Source organism: Ascaphus truei, chromosome 3, assembly GCF_040206685.1.
Source record: "Ascaphus truei isolate aAscTru1 chromosome 3, aAscTru1.hap1, whole genome shotgun sequence".
In the NCBI taxonomy this organism is placed as follows: Eukaryota; Metazoa; Chordata; class Amphibia; order Anura; family Ascaphidae; genus Ascaphus; species Ascaphus truei.
Genome location: NC_134485.1, coordinates 116,409,930 through 116,427,360, shown reverse-complemented (window position 1 = coordinate 116,427,360; position 17,431 = coordinate 116,409,930). Strand labels below are relative to the sequence as shown.

Below are 17,431 nucleotides of genomic sequence, written 5' to 3'. Positions count from 1 at the left end.
TGAGTCCTAGATCTGAACCATGCTAATTTTAGCTCCAGGGACCCCTTGCATCTGAGATACTTACCAGTTCAGTTACTGGCCACCCAAAAGGACCACAACAATCTCTCTTTTCATCAAGATGGGGCATCATATTGGCCCAATGGACCTACAACATTTGGTGGCCATTTTGATTTCTCTAAAGGGGAGAAAAACACTGGCAACTAAACGTGTAAATATCTCAAAACGTCCGCTCCGAAGAACTACCTGGTTAGAATCTGTAGAAAAGAAAATCTGTCTAGACTGGATTGATGCCTAAATTCAAAAAGAGAAGATAGAATTGACTTTTATACATGCTATAAGAATATTGCATCAGGTATCTACTGACACGGGAGACCAGGCCATTACACCTTTATAACCAGGATCATTTCATTGAGCAAGACGAGTTGATGAAATAAATTGTGATTTATTCCCTTAAACCAGGCAAACATACTTTGTTACACAAAATACAGATAAAAGCACACTTACTTGGGACTGGGGTGACAAAACTCTTCTTTCATAGTTGCAGGGACTTCACATCCAGAAGTTTACCCCTCAATAGTCTTGAAACTGCAAAGATTCCAGGCAGACTTTGCTGAAGCAGAGCCTTGCTTCTTTCTCAATAGAAACTTTAAAACCCTTTACAGTGACTTAGAACTGAAAATCTGAGAGGACTTGGAGAACTGCCAACTTTGAGCTGCGTAAGGGTTTTTAAAACCTCTCGGGCTCATCTCCCCCAAAATCCCTCTCCTTATCAGGAGTCATAAGAGATTTCCCCAGCAACAAATCTGAGACAACGTCTCATAAACAGGGTTTCTTAAACCTCTGACTGACCACAGGGGCAGGTGACATATGGCCTTTCTGCCCCTGTTTCCCTCCAACACCCACGGGGGAGACCCCGGCCAGTGTGGGTATACCAAAAGGTTTTGACACCTCCATATCCTGGACTGCCTTTGAAGCTAGAAGGCTGGGTAGCCTCATGTCTCCCATGCAAAATGGCTAAGGCTTGCACAAGCATATATTTCAATACACTTTGCTAATAAAATATACCTTACACTCTGCAAAATCTGACATACATTTGAATAAAAACCTCTCCGCTTTATTAACTAGCTGGAGTATCCCGTGAACCCCTATGTTACCTAGGGATCCCTGCAGCTGCGGGAACTTTTCATCCCTGTGCCTTATTTTACTGTGCACAAAGCATACATGTACGTAACACACTTTGTTAATAAAATATACGCTTTAACAATCCTAACTCTTTCTGGTTATGGGGAATAGAAGAAAAAACTGCACGTCATTTCCCCCTTGCCATATTCCCCACACACACTTTATAATAAACTTAGTACGGATTCTAAGAATCCCCTCACAACCTTAGATGATTGGAGTACCTCAGAACCCCTATTCCAGGTTCTGGGTGACCTGGACATTAAATGAGTATCCCCCTCAACCTAGTGACCCCTTGACTGTTTCAGGGACACCTCAGATCCCTATGCCTCCATTTTCTTTCTGGCCTGTGTTGAAGCAGGGAAACCCTGTGTTGAGTCGCACTAGCGCTTTCAAGGGGAGATATTACAGGGACCATGTGTCTACATGCATCCAGGCATCTGACCTGATTCATGGGTACATTTTTAGGGGAACCAGTCACTCTGTTCCCCGTCTAGATAGACACAATCTGCCAACACTTCCCCGCAAACCCCCCTTGAAACTCATACTACAGCCATCTCTGCTTGCTGGCACTCCTGGAAAGGTAAAAACACATAAAATACTATATTATCGCACAATTATGGGTTATGCATATACAACACTGAATCCAAGAGCGGAAACTCTATAAACCCAACACACGGATCAGGGGTAACCAAACGGGCTTAAACCTTTATTTGATAGCCTGGCTACCCCCTGCCGTCACATCTACTCTTTAATTCTCTTTAAAGAAACCACTCATAACATATTCCTGCGAGTATTGCTAAATCAATGTAATTCATCACTGCACAATATGCTACTTTGATACATAGCCATGTATGACAAATTTGAACAACATACCCAATACCTAGAATGTACATGTTGTTCTCTGGCAACAGCATTATTTCCTGCACCTGCTGTCCATGTGCAACAGTAAAATGATTCCCTAAAGTGCAAAAATAATAATTGGAAGTGGTTAAAGGGAAATAAAGAGGAAATCAATTCTAGCTGTTTTTTCCCCGTTATTTTTACATGGGAGATGAAGCAGGGAGTCTCCGAAGCTGATCCCTATTAATTTCAGCTCCAGGGACCCTGTGCTTCCAGGGATACTTACTTCCGTAGGCAGTGCCGGTAGCCACTCTGCTTGGCTGCCAGGGTCAAAGGCTGCTTTCCCAGGCTCCCACACCCTGCGGGCCAATAGGATGCCGTGGCATCATCCAGTGCGGCTTCCTATTGCCCTACGTGACACGGGAGCTTTAAACTGGCAGGAGATACCGGAACCCCCTCGGAGGTTAGTGCCTCGTGAAGCAGGGGTCCCCCACAGTTGAAATTAATGGGGTTCAGCTACGGAAACCCCTGCATCAAACCTGTGTAAAAAAAAAAATAAGAAAATAAAAATGGCTTGGATTGCTCCTTTCAGAGTACTTAGTGAGGGTTAGCAGGTTGAATTAACAAGAGCCAATATAGTGTAGCCCATCAGCAGTGTTTAACTGCATTCAATAATATTTGCTATTGCTTCATGTTAATTTTAATAATTTACAAAATTAAGAATTGCATTGCTTATAACAATGTGGCAATGTTATTGTTGTCAATGCTACCCAGGAACTAATTTCTTTACTGCATTACTGTTTATATGTTAATGATGCTTTACACAAAGGCCGGTACAATTGGCCACTTCAGAGGATATTGATTTACCCCTAAATGGTAAAAACTATCTCCCATAGTTCCCCTTTACTAGTGAGATTGTATCTACAGCTTTGTGTACTCTACTAACAAGTACAGCCAGTAGCGGATTTGAAGATCCGCTGCTCCCAGGCACTTGCCTTTGGCGGCCGCCTCCTTGCTGCCACCCTCCTTCTCCTTCCGAATCGCAGTGTCAAATGACGCTGCGGACGTCACCACACGAAGTCATGACGCAGTTTTGCCATTGCAACGAGAGGCCGTTTGATGTCACGTTGGTGACGTCCATTGCGTCATTTGATGCTGCGATTCGGCAGGAGTAGGAGGGCGGCAGCAAGGAGGTGCCGTCACAGGAAAGTGCCTTCCTACCAGGCCCGATAATGCGGCATCTGTATATGGAGGTGGACATTTTTGCCACCTCAAAATGTTGCCGACTTAGGCCCATGCCTATTGGGCCTAATGGGAAATCCGCCACTGAGTACAGCTGCTGACAATTCCTAGTGGTCACTGTGGATGCCATTTTAAGCCCATCTAAACACCAATAGACAAGTAATTATCTTCGAGAACAGGTGATCCCGCTGCTTAATTTGGAAGCAGGCACCACACAAAATTCAAATGGTATGATTAGTAAGAATACTTTATATTGTAAACCATATGGAAAGAAGCCCCAAAAGCATGGCTCAAACCTCCCAAAACAATAGGAGCATTCAAGAGGTGTTATAAAAGGAAAACAAATTCTTACAAATGTATTTAAATACAATACAAAATCAGAAATCATTAAAAAAAAGTGCATTGAAAACACTTAAAGTAACTTATACTCAGGGGCATAGATGAAAAGAACCGCATAAAAATAACGCTGGGGAGTCACCTACAAGCATTCCCGGATAAATCAGAAATACATATTCAGTGCACTAAATACATGCTGGAAAGCCTGGATTTACTCATAGGTATGCAGGTACAAAATTGCTACACATACACCAGGATATCATTCACAGCATGAATGAATAAATAAATACATAAAGTATGCAAGAAAAATGATATTTACAAATATAAGTATCTGAGGAGTACTGTATGTGGGATAGTCTCACTTGTCTCAGCGCTCCTGCTGTAGACAAAACACAGAGGTCACGTCTCTCAATTTCTTGCTTCACTTAAAATGATTCAAGGTGTTCAGTAGTGGTGATTCTCCAGAGGACATGTAGGCGCCCATTGTCACTGCAAGATGGCAGCTCCCCACATGAACCTATAGCACTGGACACCCCACACACTTTTCATCGTACATCACTTTGCACCTTCCTGGTCTAATCGGCGCCAGTATTTGAAGTCACACAATGATGACGTTATACCCTGTAAATACAAGAAAATTAAATGTCCACAGATAAGTACAAAAACATTTACAAACCTAATAGCAGTATCACAATTGAAAATATCACAATAATCATCGGTGAAATGAAGCTCCGCATTGACCAAATGGAGCAACAGTATGGAGATTAAAAACCAATCTGCTCTCCCTGTGCAACAGTTACTTTATTTTTCTAGGTCTCCCAAAATTATTTCCAATGACACTTTTTCAATACTAATTGCATTAGTCCCTGAACCGTTATGAACTTTAAGAATATGTCTGGCTATGCTGGTTATAACCTTCCATCTAAACAAGTCTCTCTGTGCATTCTGTAAATTACAATTATGTTCTAATACTCTCTCTGTTTCCTTTGACATTCCGACATGAATTAATTTACACAGATAGGTAGACCATAAATAACCTTCTTAGACACGTAATAACACTAAAAATGTAATATACAGTGTTTTGTCATAAATGACTTTGGTAGTCTGCATAAAGGAAAAAAAACCTTACATGACCCATCTTCATATAATCCAAGTATTCTCTGATCACTGTGAGTGATTTAGAATGAAATGTGAAGTGACTATGAACCAATTTATCCCTGATATTCCCAAGCAAGCATCTTTCCGTCATGCTAACTTTGGGGAGAATATAATTTTGCGGTTCAGTATCATCCAAAAGAATATAGTAGAGATGGGAAATAAATCCCCGATAGGTGCTTCCAATATCCTGATGATGATTGCAATATAGCATACAGTCCAGGAAAGAGTATATCTTCAGTGAAAATGAATGTGCAGTATATAGGCTTAAATGCTCACCTTGTAGCCATAGTGTGGATAGCAAAATAAGGGGTGAAGAGCCCCACAGTGAGTGTGTGCAATGAGCACTCAACATAGAGAGCCCACCCCACACCCACTAATGGGAGCAAGACACCTAAATCCCTAGGCTTGAGCAGGTAAATCACCTAATAATATATACAAACTGCATAATATTTGAAAGAATAGTTCACTCACTGTTAATATAAATCCTGGAAAATGCAGCGTGCCTCCTTCCGGTAGTAGTTCATCACAGTAGAAAAGAATGGTGGAGCACTGCTTGGAAAAATAAAGGGCTGGAGGCTAATAGCAAAATTAAAAATGCTTAAGCATTTTTAATTTTGCTATTAGCCTCCAGCCCTTTATTTTTCCAAGCAGTGCTCCACCATTCTTTTCTACTATCCAAAAGAATATGCCAATGTTTTTTGTAAAATGGACTGAAGTTCAGCCCATTGAGAATTAAATATTTTAATAAATCTCACAGTATTTGTCATTTGTTGTAGGCTTAGGAATTAGTGATTTGTCACAATCACTATGTTCCACCCCAAACAAACAGAGAACAGTATCCTGTGGCACTCAAAAACTCTGACTAAAGTCAAATAGACATTTAAAGTATTTTAAATCATGCAGACACAATGTTTCGGGTGAAATCCCTTCTTCAGGTAGAAACATGTACAAATCACCGTCCTAATCAATCCCTTCTTGATACAACATTTGCTGTACCCTATTTCCTCAAATATAGAAGTTAGTTCTTGTAGGGGGATATTCTAGTAGCACCAATTTGTGTCAACCCGTCTCTAGAGACCTCTTTCCGATTTGATTTACATGGTTTGCTATTCTGTAAGCCCTACTCGCATGTCCAAACTGCAGAAAAAGCTTTTTTTCGATGTGGTTTCATTCCCTGCTCGGAATGACCAAACTCAAATTTTTTGCAAACTAGCCAAATTCTACTAACTTTGAAAAGTGCAAAAGATGCATTTTATTTATTATTTATTTATTAGGCATATCTCCCTAGTTTATTTAGAGGGAGATTTGAGGTGTCATATACAACTGGAGATACAACTCAACCCCGTTATAGCACGATCTGATACAACGCGGATCCGCTTATAACGCGGTGTGAGCGTGGCTCCAAATACATTTTACACCGGTTACCACACACAATAATGTAATATTGCCCTAAAAATATTAATTTGATTATATTCCTCTTACATAGATCCCCCCCCTCCTCTACTTTGACAAAATATATAAAGGACAATAAGTACATTTATTATACCATAAAACAAATATACTGCTGCTCAGGGAGGCTCGTTTTTGCCCAGTCACGTCGGTGGTGCAGCACGCTCAGGTAGGCTGTGCGACATCTGGTGGATGCCGGGGGACGGAATCCAGGAAGTTGAACCAGCTGGTGCATAGCGTGCTGCTGTTGCTGCGTGACACCAGTACTTCACCGCCTCCATATAGTGCTCCGTGCTGCAAGAAGCTTACCAGCCCCCCCTGTATACAGTTTCCCCTCAGTCTAATCCCCCCCGACCCCTTACATATAGCACCTCTGCGATGGCAGACCCGGACCCCATGTCTGTGGTGTCGGATCCCCAGCAAGCAGCAAAACTGCTCTGGGATCATTCCGGGGGGAGTCCAGGTTCTGTGGCGCAGTTCTAGTGCTGGTGGAGCAAGAGATCCCTGTGAATAAAAAAAATCCTGCCAGAAGTCAGCCCCTATATAAGGTGAGTAGTGCCACCCCCCTCTCCATGTATACGGTTACAGCGACCCCTCTACCAGTTTCCTATATAAGTTGGGATCCCTGTATACGGTGACCAGGGACACCCCAATATAAACAACAGACCGGAGAGAAATAACCTAGTAAGGGCACTCTAAACACATAGGTGGTATGGTGAACACTTTAAAACATACACTTTATTCAAATAATTTATCCTGGAGGATATTTGCAGTCAGCATTCATTGATCCAGAACCCCACATTCAGTGTTCATATGAAGGATCTAAACGTTTAATTCTTATTTTACCACCCATTATTTGAATAAAGTGTATGTTTTAAAGTGTTCACCATACCACCTATGTGTTTAGAGTGCCCTTACTAGGTTCTTTCTCTCCGGTCTGGTGTTATATGCACTTACCTAGGGAGCTCCGACACATTTACATTTAGACAGTTACGGGGGTTCCCTCTTTTGTTATCTACACCCCAATATTATGAAGCCGAAGCAGGGAGAGTAGAGAACTAGCTGATGAAGACGCCGGGTAAGTCCTGCATGGGGGTGCTGCTGCACGCCAGGTCTGGGACAGCTGGGAGAGTTATCCCAGCTTTCCCCCTCCAGCAGCCGCGGAACCCCTGAGTGGTGCAATGTTTGCGGCAAAAATGTTTTTTTACGCATTCCGCATATAACGTGATCGCATTCTGTGGACCCCAAGCACCGCACTATAATGGGGTTCAGCTGTACTACTAAATTGGAAGATCCTCGTCCTCTTCCAATTCTATTTCAGTGGAGCTAGCACCACCGTCAGGTCATTCCCCATCAAAAGCATGTACGATCTGGGTGAATTGCATGTTAAACCGTTTGTCACTTGTTATAGATGCCGTTTAAATGATGCAATTTCTAATACAGAATACTGATTTTTGGCTAGTTTTAATCAGTGATTTATGACCATGTCAAACCATGCGGTTTTACAAGGACAAACTTGCAGTTACTGTATGACTAAAAGGCCCTGTAATCTTGTAACCAATGAATTATAGTTAGAATCATTTAAGACACATTTTCAAATGTGGTCACACTGAGGTACCTTTCTGTAATGCTGGTGCGTGAGAATCTGAGAGAAGCAAAAGGTTGTAAGAACTGTTTCCTTACAGAACAGATCAGTTTCAATTTTGCCAGTAGCTGAAACACTAACTTGGTTGTCTAAAAGGTAAAGAGAACATTTAGGACAATTTGATGTTATACCCATTTAGGACACTCAATAAAAATGTAAACACTCCTCTCCAGACCCGCTCCAAAGAAAGAAGATATCATCTGTAAAGCGGATCCAGAGAACAATATGTTTGGTGTATATTTCCATTAAAGCACAAAAAAAACATTTTTCTCCCACCAGCCTAAAATATGATTGGGATAGGACAGAGCACTTTGTGCCAATAAATTGTAAATAATATCTTTGATTTAAATAGAAAAGTGTGCCAAAATGAACTCTAATAGAGTAAGAATAAATTCCTGAAACTCAAACTATTATAATCTATTCCCAAGAAATACCTCATAACTGTCAACCCCTGATCATGATTATTGCAACGATTCAATATTGTATGTTACTAATATTGTGTTCTCATCAACTATAATTCAACTACAATTAAAATTCAACTTCCAAAGAACATCTGATGTATCACGGAGGTACGATGGAAGGCATTTTAAGGGGTAGATCCACAGTGCTCCTTTAGAGATTATCGAGCTGCTAACGGGTATCTTCAAAGCTCACTAAAGATGGGTTGTCTGGCAGCTAAGATGACCTGTCATTAACTTTAATGACCATTTAGTGTTAATTATATGCAAATGAGGTGTGGACCCCCTGAACTCATACCCATGGCAGGCCATTAAATTGAACGCGGTCTGTAACGCCATCTTATTTTAGGTCCCACGTTTACCTGGTGTTAATTGCTTCTAGCAACTAACGTCGGGTCGCTAAAAAAAATTTGTTCTCATCCTTGGTCGGATGTTGGTCACTTTGACTTCCTATATTGCCTTAGCAATATAGGAAGTCAAGGTGAATACCCTGGACTAGGTGTCACAAAATGTAGACACGACCTGTGTATTATTCCTTTGGAAGCCATAGTGGCCATAAAGGCATGCATTTTACAAAGTCTGCCAAAGGGTTAATACAAATACGCTAATTACCTTAATACCCATTATATGTAATAGTGGTACAACCGCTATGGCATACAAGAGGTTCACCTTAATCCCTTAATCCCCCCTGGGCGACCAAACCCACCTCCCCAGAAAATATAACTTCCTCTCTACAGTACTGACCATTATCACTACTAGCCAAAAGGTGGCAAATAGGGCTAATGGCCAACATAGTCAAAATATACAAGAATGGCACAGGCAAAAATACCCCCAAATATTACCATTACACCTAGTGTGTGTGTGTGTTTACTGTACATAATACCGCGCTCCTCCCTATAGAAGTTTGCTGCAGGTAAAAAGATAGGCCTTAACATATAGAAAAACAAAAAGAAAGATTCCTGCGCTCCTACCAATTAGGCTAAAATAAATAATAATCTCATGAAAAAGGGTATTTTGTTAAACCCTTTGGCCAAAGTACCTAATATATATATATATATATATATATATATACACATTGTTCGACAAACCTATACATTTGCACGCCCCGGGCGAGTGGATTTAACCCTCCACAGCAAAGCATACAGTTGTATTTACACACACATACATACATACATACATATATATATATATATTTTAGTTGTCCCATGGACTAGTGAAAAAAGTGTAAAAGCCCTGAAGGGGTTAAATAAAGCATGAGTTTATGTGGGTAGTGCAATTAAAATCTGGTTAAAGCCAGTATCAACAGACGACAGAGACGCCCAATGCTACATCCAACATGACAGAAATACACAGCAAAATACTTATATATTCTCTTGAAAAAGGGTAATTTAGTTTAACCCTTTGGCCAAAGCGTTGTAAGCTTGCGAGCCACGACAAGGCAGACACCCGTTCGCAAGTCCTAACACTACCAGATAAAATACTAATATACATCTATTAGGATTAAAATTCTCATTACCTCTATTAGGAGGGAGAAAGACCACTTTGGATCTATATCCAGTAGAATGAAAGGACCTTCTAACTAGCTCCTCCTTCCCAGGTTTTAAGCCCGCCCCTCCCCACTTCCCAAGTTAGTAGGTCCTTTCATTCTACTGGATATAGATCCAATGTGGTCTTTCTCCCTCCTAATAGAGGTAAATGAGAATTTTAATCCTAATACAGAAATACAGAAACGAGTAAAATGTATAAAGATAAAAAAGACAAAAAAATTACTTCCAGGAAAAAAAATCTACAAACAATAAACCAATCTTTGATAACCACAAAGAAATATCATACAGTTATATCCACATTCAGATGATTCATAGAGTCGATAAAAAGTCAACCATATACACAATGGCAGTAAGTAGGTAAGGTTTGGTGCAGCTCCAGAAAAGGATTTCTTCAGCCTTTGGATATAATATAAAAAGCTAAAGCGCAAACAACCACCATAGTGAAGTACTGAGAGGTAAGTTTACTATTTAGATAGACTAATACATTTGCCCTTAAGTGATTTTTGTTCATTTATCTTGTATCAACTACAAAGATTTTCCTTCCACTCTCCATTCGATACGTTGGCCATTACCCTGATAAGCCACCTTTGTCTTGTAGAGCTAATGACCAGTAATGTACAGGAGGTTTAAGTTTTTTTTTGGGGGGGGGGGGGGGGGGTAGTAGTGATGGATTATATAGTGATAGGCAAGTCGCCCAGGGGGGAATAAAGCGGTTGATTAACCCTTTGCATGCTGTAGTGTTTGTTCCCCTATGACATACAATAGATAGTTGGGGTACTGCTATTAACCACTTGGCTACCTTCGTGACAATGAAGGCATGCATAATGCATGCCCTCGTGGCACTTGTTTTCCTTTTTAATAACATTTTTATACATGACATGTGATTAATGTTGACATTTAGGCTCTTAAGGGTTATCTACCGTTACTTAGGGGTATTCATAGTGGTACATGGTGTGCATAACTTTGATCTCAGTTGTGTTTCTTTTCACCGGGGTTTGTGGTAATGTTTGATGTGCTGCGCTTCTGTTGCCTTACGTGATGCTGCATTAAGCATGATGTTGCCTTGGTAATGGAGGGGGGTGATGTCGGGACCGCCGGTATGTGCGGACGCTCTGACGCAGCGCCTCAAGCATGCGCCGGGTGCACAGTGGTGTGCACCGTGTGCTGCGCATGCGTGGACCGCTGTCGCGTCATGGTGGGACCCGATTTCGCGCCGGTGCACCGCTGCAGCACATCTTGGAGGGTAAATCATGGGGTAAAACATTATGGTCTCATGGCCTTCATGGTATTCAAACAATTCAGGGGGTGTTACTGTTTCTCAGTAACAAAATAGATAGCTATCGTTAGCACAGTCGCAGCATGTCCATCAAATGTCGGTTTTATTGTCCACATAGGTCCCCCGTGCTAGTCTGCCACAGTTGTCCTGTCCACCGCTTCTCAAACACATCACCAAATCAAAAAAGAACAGTGGCACGCGGGAGATTCTCCACTGCAGCGGTGATGTCCCGCACTTTTATTAATTAATCCGTGCGAAAACATGTGTTGCAATAATGTTTCAGGGGGGGCGACAACAACAACCCACCGTTCATCAGGTGTAATGACATAATCAGTGAGACCAGAATCTTTTATAAATATATTGTGATCCCCGTACACTATCGAATGCTGAAGCATACTCCGGATGCAAAGGGGGTTAGGCATCATAGCGTCATTAGCACATTCTGCCATCAGCTCCAAACTAGCTTATGACGTTCACAACACTCAAACACACAAAATGATGACAATACATCAAATATAAAGATAACTAAAAACGCCAGGGGCAATTGTTAAATAACAATACATAAGTAACCTGAAGGCATAGACAGACAGTAGAATGACAAGCAATTTTAACAGTAAAGTATATTTATCACACCTTATTTATTTATTTTTCCCAGCAGAATGAAGAATATTAAGACAACACTCCTGGTTCTTCTAATGTTTGAACCGAAATATCCTGAATATAGAACACACAATGTGAAACCCTTACTAACTTTGATATCCGATACAAGCAGAAGCAGCAAAATATACAATGCTACACCACGAGCAGCCTTTATGTAAACAATAGCCTAAATATAGCAAACAAAGAGTCCTTTTCAATGAAACACCATTCTTTTTAAACATGATGAAAACATGGACTTTTTTTAAGACCAGTTTTTAGAAATAATTACTCCAAACTTAGGAATGAAGACCTTTAAAAAGAAAAAGTGTAACCTTACAGTATATTCACATTAGTTCATAATCGCGCTCAAAGCAAATAACATTCTAAACATCGTCTTAAAGCAACGGACGACTTGTCATATAACCGTATTCTGCAGTTTCTATGAAACCGGATACTCCGGCCACATTATGGGGCTCTGCTGAATCAAAAAATAAAGAGAACGGCATTTAATAAGAAAACATCTAGGTTTTCTTCCTCATAAGTCCCCTATGAAAAACTGTGTCAAGTTGTACTGCCCAATAAAGCTCTCTGGGGGAGAATTTTTTCACAATTCCCACCCCTTTCTGGAACCAAAATCTGTTCAAGGACCATCCATTGTAGTAGTTACATTGTATGTGCTACATTACTGTATGTCTTGCAGAATAAAAATATTTCCCTACTAGTGTTACTCTTGTTTTCATTCTTTTGTAATTTCTGATGCTTCTCTTATGCTCAAATATGTGCTAGTTAAGCTGTTTTTATTTATTTTGTACCTACAGTGTACCTAACATAGCCCATAAGGGTATTACATTTAAGTAAATATATTACACTCTTTGGGCTGGATATATCGAACTCCGTTTTGAAGTGGAGCTAATATCGCACCCGCCGTTGGTATACATCAACAAGGCCCCCACAGTAATGGGTATTAGTCCTATTAGGCAAATGTGCCTAAAAGGACTTTTGCCCATTGAAAATAATTCCAAAACATATTACACAAAATATACATTACAAAAAATAATAGATACTAAGCAATGAAATCCATTAAATGGCACTATGTCTACCTAAGCCCTCAACGGGGGTGGGACGGAGCGGCTTTGTAGGTATAAATAACAGGACAGTCCTTCATCGCCGGTGTATCAAAGTGAGTTCAGGCTCTCCCCCTGACATGCTCTCTGCAATCTATTCCCTCACAGATTGAGAACCAGGAAGAAATCTGCTGTCTGCCTTTTAAACCTCCCCTTTCCAATCAGCTAGCAGACCTACAAGCTAGGGTGTGGTTTTTTTTGGTCTGCTCAAGTGAGAGTTTTAACCTCTTACATAGTCCCTTGCAGGGAGCCTAGATACCCAAATTGCCTATCAATGTACCTCCTAAATAAATAAGTGTTTACTTTCCGCAATACCGAAATACTCAACACATACTACAGTCAATATGTCCAATGTAAAGCCTGAAAGGGCAGAGAAGAAAGAAAGACCAAATAACTAGGAGGAGGTAAAAATCTATTCGGCAATTTGCCAGGTATAAAGTTAGAAAACAGTTCATGCAGTTGGGCACACATCAAAAACAATGCTGGATATTGGAAAAAGTCAAATAGGTATACAGTAGGTACAAAGCCAAACAAGAATAAATAGTCAATAAAGGGTGGCAATGTCAACTTTTCAGGGTAAAGACCCTTTCTTCTGGCCAGTTCCCACGTAAAACAAAAAAAACCCACAGTACTTCCCTTGAATTGATATGATCCTCCTAATGTATATAGAGCAGCATCAGGGCAGATAGCCACTCAGTCTGTGACCGGATAGCTAGTTCCCATGCTCAGCTATCTGGTCACAGACTGAGTGCTATCCATTTGCATCCGCAGCATGCTTTCGGGTCACACTATGTTTATAAAACCCTGATTATGTTATTACACCTGACAAAGGGTGGGGTTTCCACCTGAAATTGAATTCATAAATGTGTGGTACATCACCGCTGAAGCGGTGAATCATCTAACATTAGGGGAACTGTGAACGTACGCAATTATTACAATGTACAAATTGATAGAATACCGCCATCTAGCAGATAATTCATTTCAATACAAATGGATCTATTGCACCTACTGCATACTGTATATGATTGGCATTATTACAATAAATCTGGTGATTACTGGGAAATAGATATGGAGTATTTGATACTCTAATGAAATTGGAAATTAAAGAATTATCCTCTGTCAGGTACCTGGCTGACAGGAAAAAACCCAACAGCCCTTTTAAGGCATCTGGAGTCTCTCACAGGTAAAACATTTGTGGGGAATAAGAAATTGTGTTTTAGCCACATAATTTCATCTAGGGATACACTGTGTGTGGGTATGGATCTCATATTTTTTTTGTTTTGACCCCTTGGGGAACCTACCACAGGATGTGCTAGTAAGGGATAGGTTTTCTGTTTTGCTCATTTTTTATTAACCTATCTTACTCTATGTACTGTATATAATTTTGTAATTTTTTTTTCTGTAACAAGCACTGTATGTTTTTTGTTATATTAAATCTTAAATGTATTAAGTAATATCTTTCCGCTGTAATTGAACATATTACATTTGAAAGGGATTGTGCTCAGTTTCAGATATATTTTGCTAAATTGGGGTTTTGTTTATTTTCTCTCAAGTTTTAAGCCTAGTGTGATTCCTGGTGGTGGCAACATATTTGGGGTATAGTGTAGGTGCGAGTACTTAAGCTTTAGTTACCTACGGCAAGGTGAGTGGGACTATTTGGCTGGCAGTTGTTAACCCCTTTACACACACGTACACATGGGCAAGTGTGTATATGATAAATTGGTGGCAGAGTGGTGGGATCATTTTAGACGTTATTATTGTAGCCTAAGTGCTTCATTTGTGGCTGGAACAAGCTGAACAATAAAAAGGAGGCACTGGCCTTGTGTGAGGATTGCAGAAGGACAACAGATAAGTCTCCAAAGACATAACTCATTGCTTTTAATATACATACAACAAACTGTTTCCCCTTCCTCTCTCTTGTGTTTCTGTCGCTATCTTTTATTTGGCACAAGTTTGTGTAAACATGGCTGCTGTGTACAAATCTTAGACAAAATAAGCCTTGATGTCTCACTATGAGGAGAGATGTATTCCTACACTGGGGAGAACTACAGAAGATCAGGTTGAAGAGGTGTTGCAGAGTGATTCAGTCCAGGATGTGCCATGATGAGGAGCAGAGCAGTGGGGCTGACGGTGGCTGAGCACGGAGGAAGGGATTTTGGAGGACGGAAGAGGCAGTTTTTCAGGAGGAATGAGACAGTTTAGGAGGGAGAGGTCAGAGTTTCTCCTGAAAAACGAGGATATCCCAAGATGGACACTGTGCATAGGTGCAAAGACATGCACACAAACTCATGCACATATATACATACAGGCTACAGACAAATATATAAGCATTTTAATTTTAATATCCCCGGTGAAGGATAAATGGGAAGAAATATTCAGCAGAATTGTCCTGCTCTAGAATAAGTGGAAGTCAGAATGATTAATAGAATTTACAAGCACTTTACCCTCTAATATTTCCATTGTCATAAATGTCAACAGAAATAATAAATGGCTACCTCCTTACTGTCTCATTACTGTCTCCAACGAAGATGACTTCCTCCTAGATCCTTTGCTCTTGAATTAGTATACAAGGGATTAAACAGGCACACCTTAAATTTAGTTCAAAAACAATCATTACAATGTATTCATTTCCATAGTAGTAGCTCTACAATGGCATCGAATAAATTGGAATTGTTTAAGAACTACATTTTTGGGTGTGCCAGTTTGGCACTAGATTAATCAAAGGGGAAAAATCCATTGCTTTTAATAAATCCCTTTTCTTTGAAAATGTGGTGCTGGTTTGTTTTTTTATCCCCTTTCAGGTTTTTTTTTTTTTATCCCGAAAAAGATTTATAAATTGACGTCTTTGTGTCAATAAAAACCTGTAATCGGTCTGTTAAATGATGATAAGAAAGGTTTTTCCTCAATTTTGATGTGAGGTATAAAGGTAAGTCTAGAAACAAATTGACACCCCCCAAAAATGTCATTTTCATTTAATCTTCATCTTGTGTCATTTTAGTTCATATTTACTATTATAATTTACTAAGCTGTGCTATTCAATAAGACACATTCAGGCTCTGGTACTGTAGATAGCTCAGGGTCTGTCGAAGCCCAAAACTACATTAGATTTATACATGAATCCCATTGATTTCAGTTGATTTACTTTTCTTTTATACTGTTAGGACACAGTAGTAGAGATGGGGGCAATTTTTTTTTGCGGATTTTAATCTGCCTCGGAAAAGCGTGATTCATCTTTTCTGGCTTTTTTAAGAATCACAATCCACATGGTGGATTCTGCAATCCGTTGGTGGGTTTTTAGAAATCCACCAAGAGATTGTGGAATCCGCGGATTGGATTCCTAAAAATCCACCAACGGATTGTATCCAACGGATTAATCAGCATGGACTGAAACTGGAATAATCCGTCAACGTATTTTTACACTGCGGGACGGATTGTGAATGGAAAGTTCTGGAAATTCCAGGAAATGGATTTTGACAGTTTCGCCCACCTCTGCACATTAGTAAATAAATCCCCAAAACTCTGGTTTAGGAAACTCCAAAATTATAGCCCAATTTGCAGTATTTAACACAACACTTTTCTTTAGCTTTGATAGGGGGGTTAATATGTTTATGATAAAATAGTCAATTTCAAGCTATGCTTCTTGATATAAAATGTATGAAGATGGTTTCGGTAGACTCATTGCCGTTCACGATAACAAGCAATGTATGAAGTCGTCATACTATTTAGGGCAGGTGTTTTGGTAGAATATATAGAACCAAATGTCCAAGCGCATCAATAGTGTATTTAAAGTGATATATGAACCTGTGATTCAAAATATATTATTCATATTTATATAAATATATATGTGTATTTGATGATAGAAAAATAACGGTAGTTAATCAAAAAATATATATAGTGTGTTACAAAGCGTGTAGGTGATATTAAATATACAAAAAAACCACAAATACAAAATGTAATTAAATGGTGAAACTTCTCTTAGGAATGGAGGGTCTGCAGCTGTACTGGAAAGGCTGAAGTCAGGATAACACCAGCTAGATAGAAAAACAAAGAAGAAAGCACAAGACACTCATAGTGTAGTATTAAAAATGAAACGTTTTATAGAAAAAAGGGGTAATATATGCACGTACAGAATAACAAATATATAAAGGCATGTACAGTAGGTATAGTAACCTGGTCTGGTCTATACTGGTTACTATACCTACATGCCTTTATTGTATTGTATTGTATGTCTTTATTTATAGAGCACCATTAATGTACATAGCGCTTCACAGTAGTAATACATGTGGTAATCAAATAAATAACAGATAATATAAATAACAGATCATGGGAATAAGTGCTTTAGACATTAAAGTAACATTAAGGAAGAGGAGTCCCTGCCCCGAGGAGCTTACAGTCTAATATATATATTTTTTATTCTGTACGTGCATATATTACCCCTTTGTTTTTTTATAAAACATTTAATTTTTAATACTACACTATGAGGGTCTTGCGCTTTCTTCTTCTTTGTTTTGGTAGAATGTATACATATTTGCTTC

At 39.7% G+C, this 17,431-nt stretch overlaps 1 protein-coding gene across 3 annotated transcripts in view; it reads left to right on the top strand.

Moving 5' to 3' along the window:
- GPR143 (G protein-coupled receptor 143) overlaps positions 1 to 17,431 on the top strand; it is a 59,731-nt gene that overhangs the window by 40,128 nt on the left and 2,172 nt on the right. The window contains exon 9 of one of the 3 annotated variants that reach the window (XM_075589385.1): positions 11,792 to 12,494. The exons of 1 other annotated variant lie outside the window; for it this stretch is intronic. In XM_075589385.1, coding sequence (XP_075445500.1) covers positions 11,792 to 11,796 — 5 coding nt within the window. In that variant the 3' untranslated portion in view covers positions 11,797 to 12,494. Of the gene's footprint in view, positions 1 to 11,788; positions 12,495 to 17,431 lie in introns of those variants that run through there. One more of the 3 variants, XM_075589384.1, reaches the window with a different exon arrangement.